Below are 17,746 nucleotides of genomic sequence, written 5' to 3'. Positions count from 1 at the left end.
GGTCACTTCCACACCAAATCCAATCTTTCTGCCTAGCTAGACCTACAACCACACCCCAGGCTTAGACCAAGAGGCACACATCCTGTATGCCAGTCCAATATATCCTGTTCATCTGACTTCATTCCACCGAAGCCATTTCAAACCTCTAGGAAAAACTTGCCCACACATCTTTTCTTTCCTCTCCCAAGCTATTCTATCCATATCAGACTAACATTAGAACAAAAGAATTCTACATGCCCAGGTCCCATCTTATCACACACATGTGCGTGCGCACACACACACACACACACACACACACACACACACACACACACACACACACACACACACACCCCACAAAAAACACAGTATGAAAAGATCCAGGTAGCACTTTCTTTTCCAAGTCTACATGCCTCATACAAATGTTTTCCAATAAGAGTTACCTAGATGAACCACAGTGTACAGAATTTAAAAGAACAACCATAAACTTCATCAAAGTATTCAAGGAGTTTAGAGAAAATACAAAGAAATTGCTCAATAAAATTAAAGAGAAAGAGCTTAAAAAGAATAAATGTCTAAGCAATGTCCAACACAACACAAACATAAAGTTGATGGAAATGGTAAAAAAGAATCCAGGATTTGAGAGTAGAATTCAGGAAGGAGATAGAAACATTGAGGAGGACTGAAGTTGAATTGACGATGAAACTGAGAAACCCAATAATTAGACTAGAAATCTCAAAGGCAAGCCTTACAAGTAGAATGAATCAAACAAAATATAACTATCAGGACTCCAAAATATAGACTATCAGGACTCCAAGATAAAGTAGAGGATCTAGACCAAATAAAAGGAACAGAATTAAACACGCACGCACGCACGCACGCACACACACACACACACACACACGGAAAAATACAAAAAATGTAGAATACCATGAAAAGACCAATTTTTGAATTATAGGAATAGACGAGGGAGATGAATCCAAAGTCAATGTTATAGACCTGATTTTCAACAAGATCATAGAATAAATTTCCTCAATTTAAGGAGACACACCTATACAAATACAAAAAGCGCACAGAACACTAAATAGAAAAAGACCAGAAAAGAAAAGCACCATGGTATATCATAGAAAAAAACACAAGTTACATATTAAAAAAAAAATCAGAAACTTTAAAAACCAGAATAGCCTGGAGCAATGCATTATGAATTCTAAAAGACCTTGATGGTCAGCCTAGACTAATCTACCCAGCAAAAGTATCTACTATAATTGAAAGCAAATGAAAAACTTTCCATTAACCCAAATGCCTCCTCCCTAAGGAATATCTTTCATGGTACCAGAAAGCACTGTGCAAACTTCTAAAGGGGGAAGCAACCAACAGTCCTATGACGCCAATGAACCACATCAAAATTCAGCATGGCATCTAACTGTAAGTGTAGATACTTTGGTAGTAACCAACAGCTTTCTAATTGGACTTAAGATCCATTCAACAAGAAGGAAACCAGGCTTAGTACTGGAAAACTAGAAAAACCCTTGGTGCTAGTGAAATCATGGATTTTGGAAGAGAACCTACAACCATCCCTTTAGTAAACCAGCATAATCTGTAACAAGAATCTAAACATTTGTCTTTATAGCCATAGCTAAATATAGTCCTCACTCCCTTTCAAGGAAACTTCTATTTGCAACAGAGATTATTATAGAGAATCAGTACTAATGAAAATGCAGAATTCTGGAGCTCAGTCTCAATGTATACATCTACAAAACACTCCCACACCTAATGCTCAGAGACCACTGTGGAAGAGGAGGCAGAAAGATTCTAATAGTTAGAAAATCAGGGAGTTTGCTGGCAGACAGCTTCTTAGTAATGTCAGAAACTATACTCATAAAGTTTCACTAACATGTCTACATAAACATAAGATAAACAAGGACAACAATAACAGATATGCCAAGGTAGATAGAAGAAAGACTGAGGTCTCAATCCTAAACACACACACCCCAAAAGCAAACCAAACCAAAAACAAACCTACAAACAACTAAAGAATCCTGAGAGCTGTAGAAATAGCTTCTCCGGGGAAGAGTATAACAACTAGTTGTCTAATACAAAATGGTCAGCCTTAAAAACATACATGCAAGTAACATTATACAGACTGAACAGGTTCCAATTATGAAAGATCACATGCAGTATGAGTCAGTTTATTATATGTATCCAAAATGAACAGAGACAAAAAAAGACAGAGAATTAATGACTGTCTGGAAGTAGAGAAGGGACTAATTGGAAATATTAATGGAACTGAGGGCATTGTTCTCTATAATATAAATATACATACATATAAGAACAATTACTGGAAAAAAAGAAGCCATGACTTCAAAGAGAGCAAAGAGAGGTATATAAGAGAGTTTGGACATAGGAATAGGAAATGTAATATATTATAAACCCCCATATAAAAAAAGTAATTTGACCAAAAGATATTAGATCAGAGAGATGACTTAGTGGGGAAAGGTGCTTACTGCCAAGCATGATAACCTGAAATCAATCCTGGGAATGCATATGATACAAGGAGAACCAATTCCTACAAGCTGTTCTCTGACAACCACATGTGGACTCACATCCACACCCACACAAAATAAATAAAAATAAATGTGATTAAATCTAAATATGTTTAATAAAGATCTCATTTAAAAATGTCTGCATACTAAAGGCAACATTTTATAGAAGCAAGTGAAAGCATATCAAAAAATTACCCAGACAGAACCTTCTTGTCTATATTTATGTAACATTTTCTATGGCTTGCTTTTATTGATTTGCAGACTGTGGATTCCAATTACGAGGTCGATACTAAGAATATAATAATGAAATGAAGAGAACTCCATCAGTAAAATACTTTCAGTGCAAGTGTGAAGACCTGAGTTCAATCCCCAGTACCTATATTAAAATCTAGACATGGATACATGCACTTGTAATTCCAGTACTTTGGAGGTAGAGACAGGAAGATCGATAAGGCTTGTGGCCAGCCTAATTAGTGAGCCTGGAGGCCAGTGAGGGACCCAATCTCAAAAACACAAAACAAAACAAATAAAACAGGATAGTGACTGCTCTTGTTAAGGAATACCCAAGGTTTCACTGTGAGCTTTCACACACAAACACAGAGACAGTGGAGGAGTGAGAAAGATAGACACACAAGCACTCAGACAAGAGTATGTGCACATGAAGACACAAATACACATACACACACATATACAAACTAATATTATAAAGTGATGCTTTAAAAATGGTGAAGAAAAATGTTTTTAATCCAGATTCTATACCTAGCCAAACTATTAACTGGGTCGAAGATATTTGCAAACATTTTTAGACAAGTAAAGGCTCAAAAATGTTACCAACTACCTACTGTTTTGTAGGGGGCTATTAGATGTCCTGTACTAAAATAATAGCAAGAAAGAGAAGAATTGCCGTATAGTAAACAGGTACACTAACCAAGAAGCAAGTTAAAGAGCTTCAAGCACACGTGGACTAGAAGGGAGACTTTGCAAACTCTAAGAAAGAAACAGACTCAAGAGACGCACTCATATAACTCGTCTTGTGAAGATGTGTATTGTAAGAACATTAGGAGACTTAGAAAGAAGAAAAACAAGCAAAAACAACAAGTTCATTTCAGGAAAACCAAAAAGTAAAAACTGGAAAATAATCATACTACTTTATAATGTTCAATTGAAAATGCTATCTGTTATATATACTGTAAATGTGAAGACTGGACACCCAAATCCTGTGAGGAAGAGAGCGGACCACCCAGGAGTGCAGACATCCAAAGATCGCAGGACAGACTGCCACCTCTGCACACCTCGGCCCACATTCCTGGTCCAAGGGGAAACTGCACAGTGCCTCTGGACACAGGGATATAGGAACACACAGCCGCCAGTACCCAAGGTTCTGGTCTGCGCCCAGGACTGAACTGATCTGGCCAACAGCTCCCTGCACCCAAATACTGTAGGGGAGAGAGCTGTACCCTCAGAAGTGGGGACACTCCTGAGAAGTCAGAGGAGACTACCCTCTGCCCACAGTCCAGACCCAAGAGGGAATCGCATAGTGCCAACTGTGCCCACTGGGTGCAAGGACCTACATGAGCAATCAGGGGCAGGACCCTTTGATTCCTGCCCACACCTAGAGCTGGAAGACAGTCTCCAGGAGCACGGCTACAGCAGAGAGCAGAGCACCTGTCCTCAGGAAAGGCTGAAAGAAAACAGGAAAACAGTTCTACAGGAGTGCTGACAGAGAGGCCAACAGCAGGGCGAAGTCACTCTCAGAAACAGCAAGACAAGCAAACACCAGAGACAACCCAATGGCTAGAGGCAAGCGCAGGAACCTAAGCAACAGAAAACAAGACTACTTGGCATCATCAGAGCCCAGTTCTCCCACCAAAGAAAATACTGATATCCAAACACACCAGAAAAGCAAGATTTAGATTTGAAACCACATTTTTTTGATAATGATGGAGGACATTAAAAGGCGCAATGGGGGGAGGGTGGGGGAGGAAATACCCATAAGGAAGGGAAGGGGGAGGATGTTTGCCCGAAACCGGGAAAGGAATAACACTCGAAATGTATATAAGAAATATTCAAGTTAATAAAAAAAACAAAACAAAAAAAAAAAAAGAAAGACATAAAGAACTCCCTTAGAGAAATGCAGGAAAACACAAGTTAAAAAAGTAGAAGCCCTTAGAGAGGAAACAAAAAATCCTTGAAAGAATTACAGGAAAACACAACCAAACAGGTGTGAAGGAATTGAAAATGGAAATAGAAACAATAAAGAAAGTGCAAAGGGAGACAACCCTGGATATAGAAAACCAAAGGGAGAGAAAAGGAGACATAGATACAAGCATCACCAACAGAGTACAAGAGATAGAAGAGAGAATCTCAGGAGCAGAAGATACCATAGAAATCATCAACACAACTGTCAAAGATAATGTAAAACTCAAAAAGCTACTGGCCCAAAACATACAGGAAATCCAGGACACAATGAGAAGATCAAACCTAAGGATAATAGGTATAGAAGAGAGTGAAGACTCCCAACTCAAAGGACCAGTAAATATATTCAACAAAATCATAGAAGAAAACTTCCATAACCTAAAGAAAGAGATACCCATAAACATACAAAGAAGCCTACAGAACTCCAAATAGATTGGACCAGAAAAAAACCCTCCCATCACATAATAGTCAAAACACCAAATGCACAAAACAAAGAAAAGAATATTAAAAGCAGTAAGGGTAAAAGGTCAAGTGACATATAAAGGCAGACGTATCAGAATTATACCAGACTTCTCACCAGAGACTATGAAAGCCAGAAGATCCTGGACAGATGTCCTACAGACCCTAAGAGAACACAAATGCCAGCCCAGGTTACTGTATCCAGCAAAACTCTCAATTAACATAGATGGAGAAACCGAGATATTCCATGACAAAACCAAATTTATACAACATCTTTCTACAAATCCAGCCCTACATAGGATAATAGATGGAAAACTCCAACAAAGGAGAGAAACTGCATGGTACAGAAAGCAAGAATATAATTTCCTTGCAATGAAACCAAAAGAGAGATAAACATAATTCCACCACTAACAATGAAAATAACAGGAAGTGACAATCACTACCTTAATGTCTCTCAACATCAACAGACTTAATTCCCCAATAAAAAAATATACTAACAGAATGAATAAATAATGAGGACCCAGGATTTTGCTGCATGCAGGAAACATACCTCAGAGACAAAGACAGATACTACCTCAGAGGAAAAGGCTAGAAAACTACTTTATAAGCAAATGGCCTGAAGAAACAAGCTGGAGTTGCCATTCTAATATCAAATAAAATCGACTTCAACCAAAAGTCATTAAAAAAGGTAAGGAAGGACACTTCATATTTATCAAAGGAAAAATCCACCAAGATGAACTCTCAATCCTAAATATCTATGCTGCAAATGCAAGGGCAACTACATTCATACAAGAAACCTTACTAAAGCTCAAAGCACACATTGCACCTCACACAATAATAGTAGGAGATTTCAACACCCCACTCTCATCAATGGACAGATCATGGAAACAGAAATTAAACAGAGATGTAGAGAAACTAACAGAAGTTATGAACCAAATGGATTTACCAGATATTTATAGAACATTCCATCCTAAAACAAAAGAATATACCTTCTTCTCAGCGCCTCGTGTAACCTTCTCCAAAATTGACCATATAATCGGTCATAAAACAGGCCTCAACAGATACAGGAAGATAGAAATAATCCCATGCATCCTATCAGATCACCACAGACTAAGACTGGTCTTCAATAACAACAATAATGACAGAATGCCCACATATACATGGAAGTTGAACAATGCTCAACTCAATGACAACTTGGTCGAGGAAGAAATAAAGAAAGAAATTGAAGACTTAGAATTTAAGAAAAATGAAGATACAACATTCCCAGACGTATAGGACATAATGAAAACTGTACTAAGAGGAAAACTCACAGCTCTGAGTGCCTGCAGAAAGAAAAAGGAGAGAGCATATGTGAGTAGCTTGACAGCATACCTAAAAGCTCTAGAACAAAAAGAAATAAATAAACCCAAGAGGAGTAGAAGGCAGGAAATAATCAAACTCAGGGCTAAAATCAACCAAGTAGAAACAAAAAGAACTAAACAAAGAATCAACAAAACCAGGAGCTGGTTATTTGAGAAAAATCAACAAGATAGATAAACCCTTAGCCAGACTAACCAGAGCTCACAGAGAGTGTATCCAAATTAAAAAAAAAAATCAGAAATGAAAAGGGAGACATAACAACAGATTCAGAGGAAATTCAAAAAATCATCAGATCTTACTATAAAAGCCTATTTGAACAAAACTGGAAAATCTGGAGGAAATGGACAATTTTCTAGATAGATACCAGGTACCCAAGTTAAATCAGGAACAGATAAACCATTTAAACAACCCCATAACTCCTAAAGAAATAGAAGCAGTTATTAAAAGTCTCCCAACCAAAAAGAGCCCAGGACCAGATGGGTTCAGTGCAGAATTCTATCAGACCTTCAGAGAAGACCTCATACCAATACTATCCAAACTATTCCACAAAATAAAACAGACAGAGCACTACCAAATTCCCTTCTATAAAGCCACAATTACTCTTATCCTGAAACCACACAAAGACCAAACAAAGAAAGAGAACTTCAGACCAATTTCCCTTATGAATATTGACACAAAAATACTCAATAAAATTTGGCAAACCGAATCCAAGAGCACATCAAAACAATCATCCATCATGATCAAGTAGGCTTCATCCCAGGGATGCAGGGATGGTTTAATATACGGAAAACTATCAACGTGATCCATTATATAAACAAACTGAAAGAACAAAACCACATGGTCATTTCATTAGATGCTGAGAAAGCATTTGACAAAATTCAACACCCCTTCATGATAAAAGACCTGGAAAGATCAGGAATTCAAGGCCCATACCTAAACACAGTGAAAGCAATATACAGCAAACTAGTAGCTAACATCGAACTAAATGGAGAGAAACTTGAAGCAATACCACTAAAATCAGGGACTAGACAAGGCTGCCCACTCTTTCCCTACTTACCCAATATAGTACTCGAAGTCCTAGCCAGAGCAGTCAGACAGCTAAAGAAGGTCAAAGGGATACAAATTGGAAGGGAAGAAATCAAAATATCACTATTTGCAGATAGTGTACTTAAGTGACCCCAAAAGTTTCACCAGAGAAGTACTTAACCTAATAAACAACTTAAGCAAAGTGTCAGGGTATAAAATTAACTCAAATCAGTAGTCTTCCTCTACTCAAAGGATAAACAGGCTGAGAAAGAAATTAAGGAAATGACACCCTTCACAATAGTCCCAAATAACATAAAATATCTTGGTGTGACTTTAACCAAGCAAGTGAAAGATCTGTATGTCAAGAACTTCAAATCCCTGAAGAAAGAAATTGAAGAAGATCTCAGAAGATGGAAAGATTTTCCATGATCATGCATTGGCAGGATTAATACAGTAAAGATGGCCATTTTGCCAAAAGCAATCTACAAATTCAATTCAATCCCCATCAAAATTTCTACTCAATTCTTTATAGAGATAGAAAGAGCAATTTGCAAATTCATTTGGAATAACAAAAAACCCAGGATAGCTAAAACTATCCTCAACAATAAAAGGACTTCCGAGGGAATCACTATCCCTGAACTCAAGCAGTATTACAGAGCAATAGTCATAAAAACTGCATGGTATTGGTACAGAGACAGGCAGATAGATCAGTGGTACAGAACTGAAGGCCCAGAAATGAACCCACACACCTATGGGCACTTGATTTTTGACAAAGGAGCCAAAACCATCCAATGGAAAAAAGATTGCATTTTCAGCAAATGGTGCTGGTTCAACTGGAGGTCAACATGTAGAAGAATGCAGATCGATCCATGCTTATCACCCTGTACAAAGCTTAAGTCCACGTGGATCCAGGACCTCCACATCAAACCAGATACACTCAAACTAATAGAAGAAAATGTTGGGAAGAATCTCGAACACATGGGTACTGGAGAAAATTTCCTGAACAAAACACCAATGGCTTATGCTCTAAGATCAAGAATCGACAAATGGGACCTCATAAAACTGCAAAGCTTCTGTAAGGCAAAGGACACTGTTGTTGGACAAAACGGCAAAACCACAGACTGGGAAAAAAGATCTTTACCAATCCTACAACAGATAGAGGCCTTATATCCAAAAATATACAAAGAACTCAAAAAGTTAGACCGCAGGGAGACAAATAACCCTATTAAAAAATCGGTTCAGAGCTAAACAAAGAATTCACAGCTGAGGAATGCCGAATGGCTGAGAAACACCTAAAGAAATGTTCAACATCTTTAGTCATCAGGGAAATGCAAATCAAAACAACCCTGAGATTCTATGTCACATCAGTCAGAATGGCTGCGATCAAAAACTCAGATCACAACAGATGCTGGCAGGATGTGGAGAAAGAGGAACACTCCTCCATTGTTGGTGGGATTGCAGACTGGTACAACCATTCTGGAAATCAGTCTGGAGGTTCCTCAGAAAATTGGACATTGCACTACCTGAGGACCCAGCTATACCTCCCTTGGGCATATACCCAAAAGATGCTCCAACAAATAACAAAGACACATGCTCCAGTATGTTTATAGCAGCCTTATTTATAATAGCCAGAAGCAGGAAAGAACCCAGATCCCCTTCAACAGAGGAATGGATACAGAAAATGTGGTACATCTACACAATGGAATACTACTCAGCTATCAAAAACAGTGCCTTCACGAAATTCATAGGGAAATGGAATGAACTAGAAAATACCATCCTGAGTGAGGTTCCTCAGTCACAGAAAAACACACTTGGTATGCACTCATTAATAAGTGGATATTAGCCAAAAAGCTCGAATTACCCAAGATGCAATCCACAGACCACAGGGAGCTCAAGAAGAAGGATGACCAAAATTCGGATCCCCCACTCCTTCTTAAAAGTGGGAAAAAATATCCATAGGAGGGGATATGGAAGCAAAGTTTAGAGCAGTGACTCAAGGAACGGCCATTCAGAGCCTAACCCACATGTGGCATAGATAGATAGATAGATAGATAGATAGATAGATAGATAGATAGATAGATAGATAGATAGATAGATAGATAGATAGATCTCCACCAAAACTAGGTAAGATTGATGAAGCAAGAAAATGCATGCTGAAAGGGACAGTATATAGATCTGTCCTGAGAGACACATCCAGAGCATGTCCAATACAGAGATCAATGCTAGCAAAACCACCGAACTGAGAATAGGGACCCCCTTGGGGTAATTAGAGGAAGGACTGAAAGAGTTGAAGGAGCTTGCAACCCCATAAAAGCAACAATACCAACCAACCAGAGCTTCCAGGGACTAAACCACTACCGAAAGTGTATACATGGACTGACCCAGGGCTCCAACTGCATATGTAGCAGACAATAACCTTGTTGGGGCATCAGGGGAAGGGGAAGCCCTTTGTCCTGCCAAGGTTGGACTCCCAGTGCAGAGGAATATGGGGGAGGGGCAATATGGGGGATGAACAGGGGGAATACCCGTATGGAGGAAGAGGAGGGGAGGGAATCGGGGCTTATGGACAGGAAACCGGGAAGGGGAATAACCTTTGAAATGTAAGTAAAGATATATATCTAATAAAAAATTTTTAAAAAATGTGAAAACTGATTTAACTAAATTTTTAGACAATTCCTTTAGTAGGTTAGGGAATGAAATGAAAGAGTGGTAATTTACCTTCTAGAACATTGTAGGTCAAATTGATGCCTCAAGGACAGAAGTAAACATGTACTATTTTAGAAATATGGAGATATGACAATGCCAGAAGGAACATCTAGAAGAGCTAGCTGAATGTGGTTACATCTAAGGAGAAGGTTGGAGGAGAAGGTACATCTTGTTTCTTGGGGTTGACTTAAATTATATTCACATATTTCTGTGATAAAAGAATGTAACTTAATGGACCGAAGAGTTTAATAACATACATGGAGTTTCCAAACCCTTTGCTTTGGCCATCACAGAAAGTATGTCCCGAGTGGAGTGGACAGCACTGAAAACATGGCTGTCTTCTGACTTCTTACAAAGAGGGGGCAAGTAGCACTTCAAGGATGTACTTTGAAGAAGGTGGCTGATATACTGGTCAAGCTCATCTTGGCTTTCTGCAATTGGAGAACCAAAGAAAAGGATCAATGAAAGCAAGCTGTTTAGTAAACAACGTTTAGCAACATACATTTGCACCTCCACTCACATGGATAAAGTTAGTGACAGGTGTGCCACACATATGTAGTAATTTACTGCTTGAAAAATATCTTCATTCCATGCCAAAGAAATCCAGAATGAGAGGTTAAATCATCATCCCAAGGTGAGCTGTAGAGTATGAAAACCACCTGAAAAATACTAGCTGACATTCTGTCTTGAAGAGTGGGCTAAGCTAAGCTTTCTAAAACATTTACAAATGTTATCTAAAAGTAAAAAGCAGGTCACACTGACCCCAAACCATGTTCAGATCGAGACATGTTATACAGGTGTGGTGTTTCACCAGTCACATCTAATCAAAACTAGGTTATTTTGCCATTCCTTTCAATAGTCAAACAGTGTGTTTCTCCTTTAAGAATGTACTTTGTAAGGGCTTAAGGGGTAGCTCAGCAGTATAGTCATGACCAAAACTTTGGGCTCACGCTCAGGTCAGAAGCTAAATAGCTGTGAAAACCCCTGTAAGGCGAACCAGGAGCAGCTGGTGCAAATGACCTCACAGAGCTCTGAGGGGCAAATGGACTATCTTAAAAAAATAGAGGACTGGTGAGATGGTTCAGCAGGTAATGGGGACTACTGCCAAGCTTAAGATCCATAGTTTAATGTTCAGAATGCACACGGTGGAGGGAGAATCAACTCCCAAAAGTTGCCCTCTGACCGCCCTCTATATGTTATATATGGCATGGTATATCACACACATGCATACATGCATGCATACATACAGTAAATAAATGGGAAACATTTTTTTCAAAAATCAATTTATCAACAGTCTGTTCCTGAGACTTTCCTACTAGTCTTATAAAGCCCTGCTTTCAAGGACACCAGTATAACTTAGGTACTTTTTTTAAAAAAAAGATTTATTTATTTATTTTATGTATGTGAGTACACTGTAGCTGTCTTCAGACACACCAGAAGAGGGCATCAGATCCCATTACAGATGGCTGTGAGCCACCATGTGGTTGCTGGGAATTGAACTCAGGACCTCTGGAAGAGCAGTCAGTGTTGTTAACCTCTGAGCCATCTCTCCAGCCCCAGAAACTAGGTTCTTAGATTAGCACTTTATTCATTTTAGTGAACAGAGTCTTCAGAAGCCTTGTTTGTGTTCATTTGCTTTTAGCTTACTTGTCAATTATTTTCTGTGTTTGAGTCTTAGGCAACTTTATCATACTACCAAGGTTTGAACAAATGCAATAAATAATTCACAGATGCTTGCCACAAGGTACCTTGATGACTGCTGTCTTCAAGGTATCCTCCCAGGTCTGACTCACTGTCAGGACTAAAGCTCCTATCACTGATGTCACCAAACAACTTCTCATCACAGTCTGGATCCAGGAAGGTCAGGTATGTGTAGAATGAGGTAGTAAGGAACTCTGCCAGGATTCCTAGTTTTACTCTGTCAAGAAGGTACTATGTTAGAGATACTGGTGCGGTACAGACAGACTTTAACTATGAACCACTGTGAAACTCTTCAGTACTAGCTAGCACTTCTGCAAGAGTCAATAAATATACCGGCCCTATTATCAGCCCAAAGAACAAACCCAAAAATTCAATAGCCAAGTCAGGCATGGTAGGAATGTCAGTAATCTGAGCACTTGGGAAACAGGAGCAGGAGGATCAAAAGGTTGGGGCCATTTTCAGCTTCATAGAATGTTTGAAGCCAGCCTGAGCAACATAAGACCATTCCTCAAAAGTTTTATTCACAGTACAAAGTGAAAATACGTAATATTTAAAAGTCAATAGATGCGATGGTTTGTATATGCTTGGATCAGGGAATGGCACTATTAGGAGGTATGCCCTGTTGGAGTAGGTGTGTCACTGTGGGTGTAGGCTTTAAGACCCTCATCCAAGCTGCATGGAAGTCAGTCTTCTCCTAGCAGCCTTCAGATGAAGACGTAGAACTCTCAGCAATTCCAGGTCCATGTCTGCCTGGATGCTGCCATGCTCCTGCCTTGATGATAATGGACTGAACCTCTGAACCTGTAAGCCAGACCCAGTTAAATGTTGTCATTTATAAGACTTGCCTTGGTCATGGTGTTTGTTCCCATCAGTAAAAATCCAAGACAGAAGTTGGTACCAGGGACTGGGGTATTGCTGTGATAGGCCTGACATGCTTTTGTTTGGAAGAATGTGGATTTGGGGACTTTGGGTTTGGAATGAATTGGGATGCTTTAAGTGGGGCTTAATGGGCCGTCCTGGTAGAAACATGGAAGACTTTGTTACTGAGAATGATTTGAATTGTGTGGACCTAGCCCAAGAGGTTTCAGTGAAGACTTTCAATATGTGGCCTAGAGACTGTTTTTGTGGTATTTTCGTGAAGGATGTTGCTACTTTTTGCCCTTGTCTGAAGAGTCGACCTGGGGCTAAGGTGAAGAGACTCAGATTAATTGCATTGAAGTCTCAAAAAAGCCCAGCAGAAACTTTCTTCCCTGGTTAAGTCTCACGAAGAGCTTTTTGAACAAGTGAAGAAAGCTTAGAAAGGAAAAATATAAAATACATGGTTTAAATATTAAAAGGGGCACAAGGAAGTGAAATGGAACTGAATCCGATGTTCTAGGAGATAACAGATTAAGGGATTTGGGGGCAAGATCCTACACAGCTCAATTTAGATCGAGGCATGGTGGTACATATCTTTATTCCCAAGAGACAAAGCCAAACAGATCTCTAAATTCCAGGCCAGCCTGGGACAAAGCAGGATCTAGGTGAAGAAAAGTTTAAAACCAGGCATGGTGCTATGTACACACCTTTAATCCCAGCATTACAGGAGACAGAGCCATGCTAATCTCTGAGTTCAAGGTCAATCTACAGAGCAAGTTCCAGGTAAACCAAGCTTAGGGAGAGAGGGAGACAGAAAACAAAAAGCTAGCAATAGAGTAAGGGGGGCTATGTTTAGCTCCAGCAAACATCAGAACACAGAGGACAGCTTCGGCCATGTGGCTCTGGCTTTAGAGTGAAAACTAGAAGGGACTACTGGGACAGTTGATGCTGGTCAGCTGGAACTAAGAAATTAACAGTGATTAAGAAGAGACCATCATCACTGAGGTGAAAGCTTCTGGGAAGTGTTTTCTGACAGCACAAATAAGCTGTGTTCTAGCGATAGCCAAGGTTGTACTTTGTACTGCAACTGTACTTGGTAACATGTAAGAGTCACCCAGGTGGCACTGGTTTTGAAGGCATGAAGGTGTCACTGAGAACAGCTGACACTTGGCACTGTGAGAGGTCATGGAAGGCCATTGGTGAAGGTGCAGCCTTAATTGCAGATGACGGCCCAAGACTAAAGGTGTCATGCAAAGGATCTGAGGCTTGGCACTATAAAGAGAGCCTCATTATGAGAGGCTATTGGTAAAGCCTACTTGCAGTGGAAGATCCCAATGTATTGGAGATGCCAGTACCATTGGATGGTCACCAAGAACATCAGAAGCAGTGGAGTGGATCTACCTGAGCTTAAGAGTGACACCAGCCCTTTGGAGGAGCCTGGAAGATTATGTGTGGATCCCAGACATTGGAACAAGAAGCTGTAACACTGAAATTGTCTTGGAAACCCTAAGATGTTCGAGATGCCAGAGCTGTGGGCTACCTGCTGAGGAAAGCTGTTAACAGGGAGTGGAACCAGCCCAGGAGAAAGAAGTTTGTTGCAGTCAACAAAGATGAAAAAGGAGTTGGAGATCTGAAGACTGCTTTGACATCAGAACTGAAGATGCAGAGTTTGGAGTTTGTCCAGCTGGTTTCCCAACTTGCTTTGGGGATTACAGTGAAGTGATTGGATGAATCTCAGAAGAGACTTTGAACTTTACATTGTTGAGACTGCTATAAGTATGGGGACCTTTGAGTTGGACTAAATATATTTTGTATTATGCTATGTTTAGGTATGGCCCCCATAGATTCATATGTTTGAACAAGCCTATGGGGGCCAGGGAATGGAATGTGATAGTTTATATATGCTTGTCCCAGGCAGTGGCACTATTAGGCACGGCCTTGTTGGAGTAGGTGTGTTACTGTGGGTGTAGGTTGTAAGACCCTTACCCTAGCTGCCTGGAAGTGAGTCTTCCACTAGCAGACTTCAGATGAAGATGTAGAACTCTCAGCTCCTCCTGCACCATGCCTGCCTGGATGCTGCCATGCTCCTGCTTTGATGATAATAGACTCAACCTCTGACCCTGTATGCCAGGCCCAAATAAATGTTGTCCTCTATAAGACTTGCCTTGGTTATGGTTATCTGTTCACAGCAGTAAACCTCTAAGACAATAGATTTCATGCATAATTTTTATTCCAAACCTAACAAATATAAACTTATTTTCCTGATTAGCTAACAATTTTACAGAATAAATTGATTAAACCATTAACAATTGGATCAGAAGCAAAAATTTTCCTGGTGTGCTTGTTCCTGACATGAAACATGGTAAGATGGGTACAGGGGACTTAAGATGGAGGACACGTGCCTCAGAGTTAGGGCTCTCTCTAGAAGGAAGTCATTGGATTGACCTAACACCCTCGGATTAATAGCAGTTCACCCTGCATGGGCTGAGAAATGTTCCACTGAAATCAAGCAGCTTGTGGGGGTGTCTTGCTAAAGAGGGAACAGCACCTAGATACTGGGAGGCCATATAGTTTATGCTCTACAGAAATGTCAGGTACTGAAGTGGAAGGCAACAGGACCTCCCTCTGAGCTAGCAGCATGACTTCAGAATTTAGTTAATATGTGTGAGAACCTAAGAACCCAGAACAGAATTGTTTACAGAATAAATCAGAGTATGCAATACAGCCACCTTTGCAGGTGGCTGAGTTTCAACTGACAAAAGGCTTAAGGCAAAACAGCAGTTGGAGAAGAAAAGCCCTGTCCTTCACTGAACAAAAGCCTTCTCCTGGAGAGCCAAGGGACAGTTCTAAGGCTCCCTTTGTTTTGCCCTAGAGTTGGGAGGTGGACCAGCAAACCAAAATGCAATGGGTACTTTTTCTCTGAAGGTGAAACAGCAGCGTTTACCAGGCTAAAGAGAATGCAAAGGAAGGCAGTAACTTCAAAAGCTTTTTGGTAGTATGAGACTCCATCAAAGGCCTATATTTTCTTTTGGTTATGATGCTGTATACCAGGCAGCAACTTATCCAAGTTGGAGCCGAACTGCTCAGAAGTAGATGTTGATGGGAGTTGTAATAGTAGCCCTGCATATAGACAGTATCACACCGGGGACTGTCTGACTGATACTTCCAAGAGACCAAGGGCAGCTTGTATGGCAAGCTACTTCTAGACAACAGCAGGACCCACAGGAAGCTACGAGGCACGGGTGTCAACCTTAGAAGCTGGAGAATAATCACTTGAGGCCAAAGATAGAAAAACAGTTGAGTGCACCTTGAAAGACAACAGTGAGGTAGTGAAATGAGCCAATGACAAAAAGACCTTACATTGCACAAGTTGTTTGGCCTAAAACCATGGGGACACAAAGCAGATAGGGCGCTGGGAATAGGCAGGTCAGCAGAGAGATGTTTCTTGCATTTGGTGTTTGAATTCTGAAAGATGGAAAATACTCTGGAGATCTATCTGCCCTACGTGATGAAAATGTTCTTGACACACTGAGCTGCGTATGAAGATATAGTGTAAATAATAAGGCAAGAGGTATTTTACCAGAAAATTAAAAAAAATATGCTTTTCCTGTGGCAATACGTAGGAGGATGCAAGAAGGGGTCACTTAACTCCTGATCAGTCTCAGCAGCTGGTAAGGGCCCAAAGGAATCCTTTCTCTACCAGGAGAAGGTCTCATGGTCTAGCTGCACAGAGAGGCTCTATGTGGAGGGAGATGTATTATCTAACACACTCTAAGAGATTCTTGGAGATGAAGATAGAAAGACTACAGAGAAAGAAAAATCACCTACCTTGGGTCATGCAGAGGTACAAAAGAAAAGAAGGGGATTCCTGTAGGGCCAGCAACCCTATTCACCTAAGGTCAAAGAATCCTTTGCAGCAGAGTCATACATTACAGACTCAAAGAGATCTCATACCACTGAAGCTGGTAGACAGTGACGTATGTAGGGCTAACCAGATGCTTTGTTTCTAAGGGAAATCTGTCAGGTTGTGTGAATTATTCTCAAGGTGAAAGTGTACTCAAGTTGGTTTTTATTGAGCGCTTGCTGGCCCTTCCTTGGGTGCTTGGTGTTTCCTTCCATGTCTCTTTAGAGAAACACACAAGCAATCCCCACGTCCCAGGAGAGACAACACCTTTGAGACTGCTATGCCCACTTCTCTATGCAGGTGGTCTTTTGGTACTCAGGAAAGTTTAATAAGCAACACCCAAATATTGCTTTAGACAGGATCAAGCTTTCCACCGGAGATGAAACTAGATTAGTTTTGATTTCCTTTTTACTCGAAAATTCTGGGTGTTTAGGTTCATAAAATTGATGTGAAATGCGGAGAGAGGACAGCAGAGGACTTTTAGAAAGGTCAACGTTATCCTTATTTAATGAAAAGAAATCCCAACTTACCTAGCACCTCCAAAATAGCCATCTTCCAGTTTTCTAATTGTAGAAAGAACTGCGGGATGAATGTCTGAGCCATCATTTGCTAAGAAAAAGAATGATGGAGTTTATCTGGGAGCACAATACACTGAAAGGTTCTCACCAGCACCAACCCAATCAAAACCCTTATGGTACAAAAGATTCCTTAGACAAAGAAATCAAACTGCTAAGGATCCCCTTCATTACTTGGCACCGTCAACAGGAATTGTCCTAAACATCTATGACCCAACAGATGGAGATCATGGAATTACTGAGCATGGTGTGTGTGACAGGGAAGGTGAGAGTGGGGCGGCCAGTCATCCGCCAGCAGGTGCACAGATAGGCCAGTTCGATCCTCAGCATCTCCACAATCATCTCGTTGTCCAGGGCCAGGTAGAAGTGATGCTGGTCAGTGAACTGAAAGTCAGAACAGGCCACGTCAAGGTCCACCCTTCGCTTTTTCCCACAGAACA

The 17,746-nt window shown here is 40.4% G+C and overlaps 1 protein-coding gene across 1 annotated transcript in view; it reads right to left on the bottom strand.

Moving 5' to 3' along the window:
- Positions 1-17,746, bottom strand: part of Phka2 (phosphorylase kinase regulatory subunit alpha 2) — a 101,350-nt gene that overhangs the window by 17,309 nt on the left and 66,295 nt on the right. The window contains 4 exon segments of the mRNA XM_032889580.1: positions 10,526-10,699; positions 12,017-12,186; positions 17,262-17,340; positions 17,546-17,690. Of these exon segments, the coding sequence (XP_032745471.1) occupies positions 10,526-10,699; positions 12,017-12,186; positions 17,262-17,340; positions 17,546-17,690 (568 nt within the window).

The sequence above is a fragment of the Rattus rattus genome, chromosome X, assembly GCF_011064425.1.
Source record: "Rattus rattus isolate New Zealand chromosome X, Rrattus_CSIRO_v1, whole genome shotgun sequence".
NCBI classification, from domain to species: domain Eukaryota; kingdom Metazoa; phylum Chordata; class Mammalia; order Rodentia; family Muridae; genus Rattus; species Rattus rattus.
This window is presented reverse-complemented; position numbering and strand designations above follow the sequence as displayed.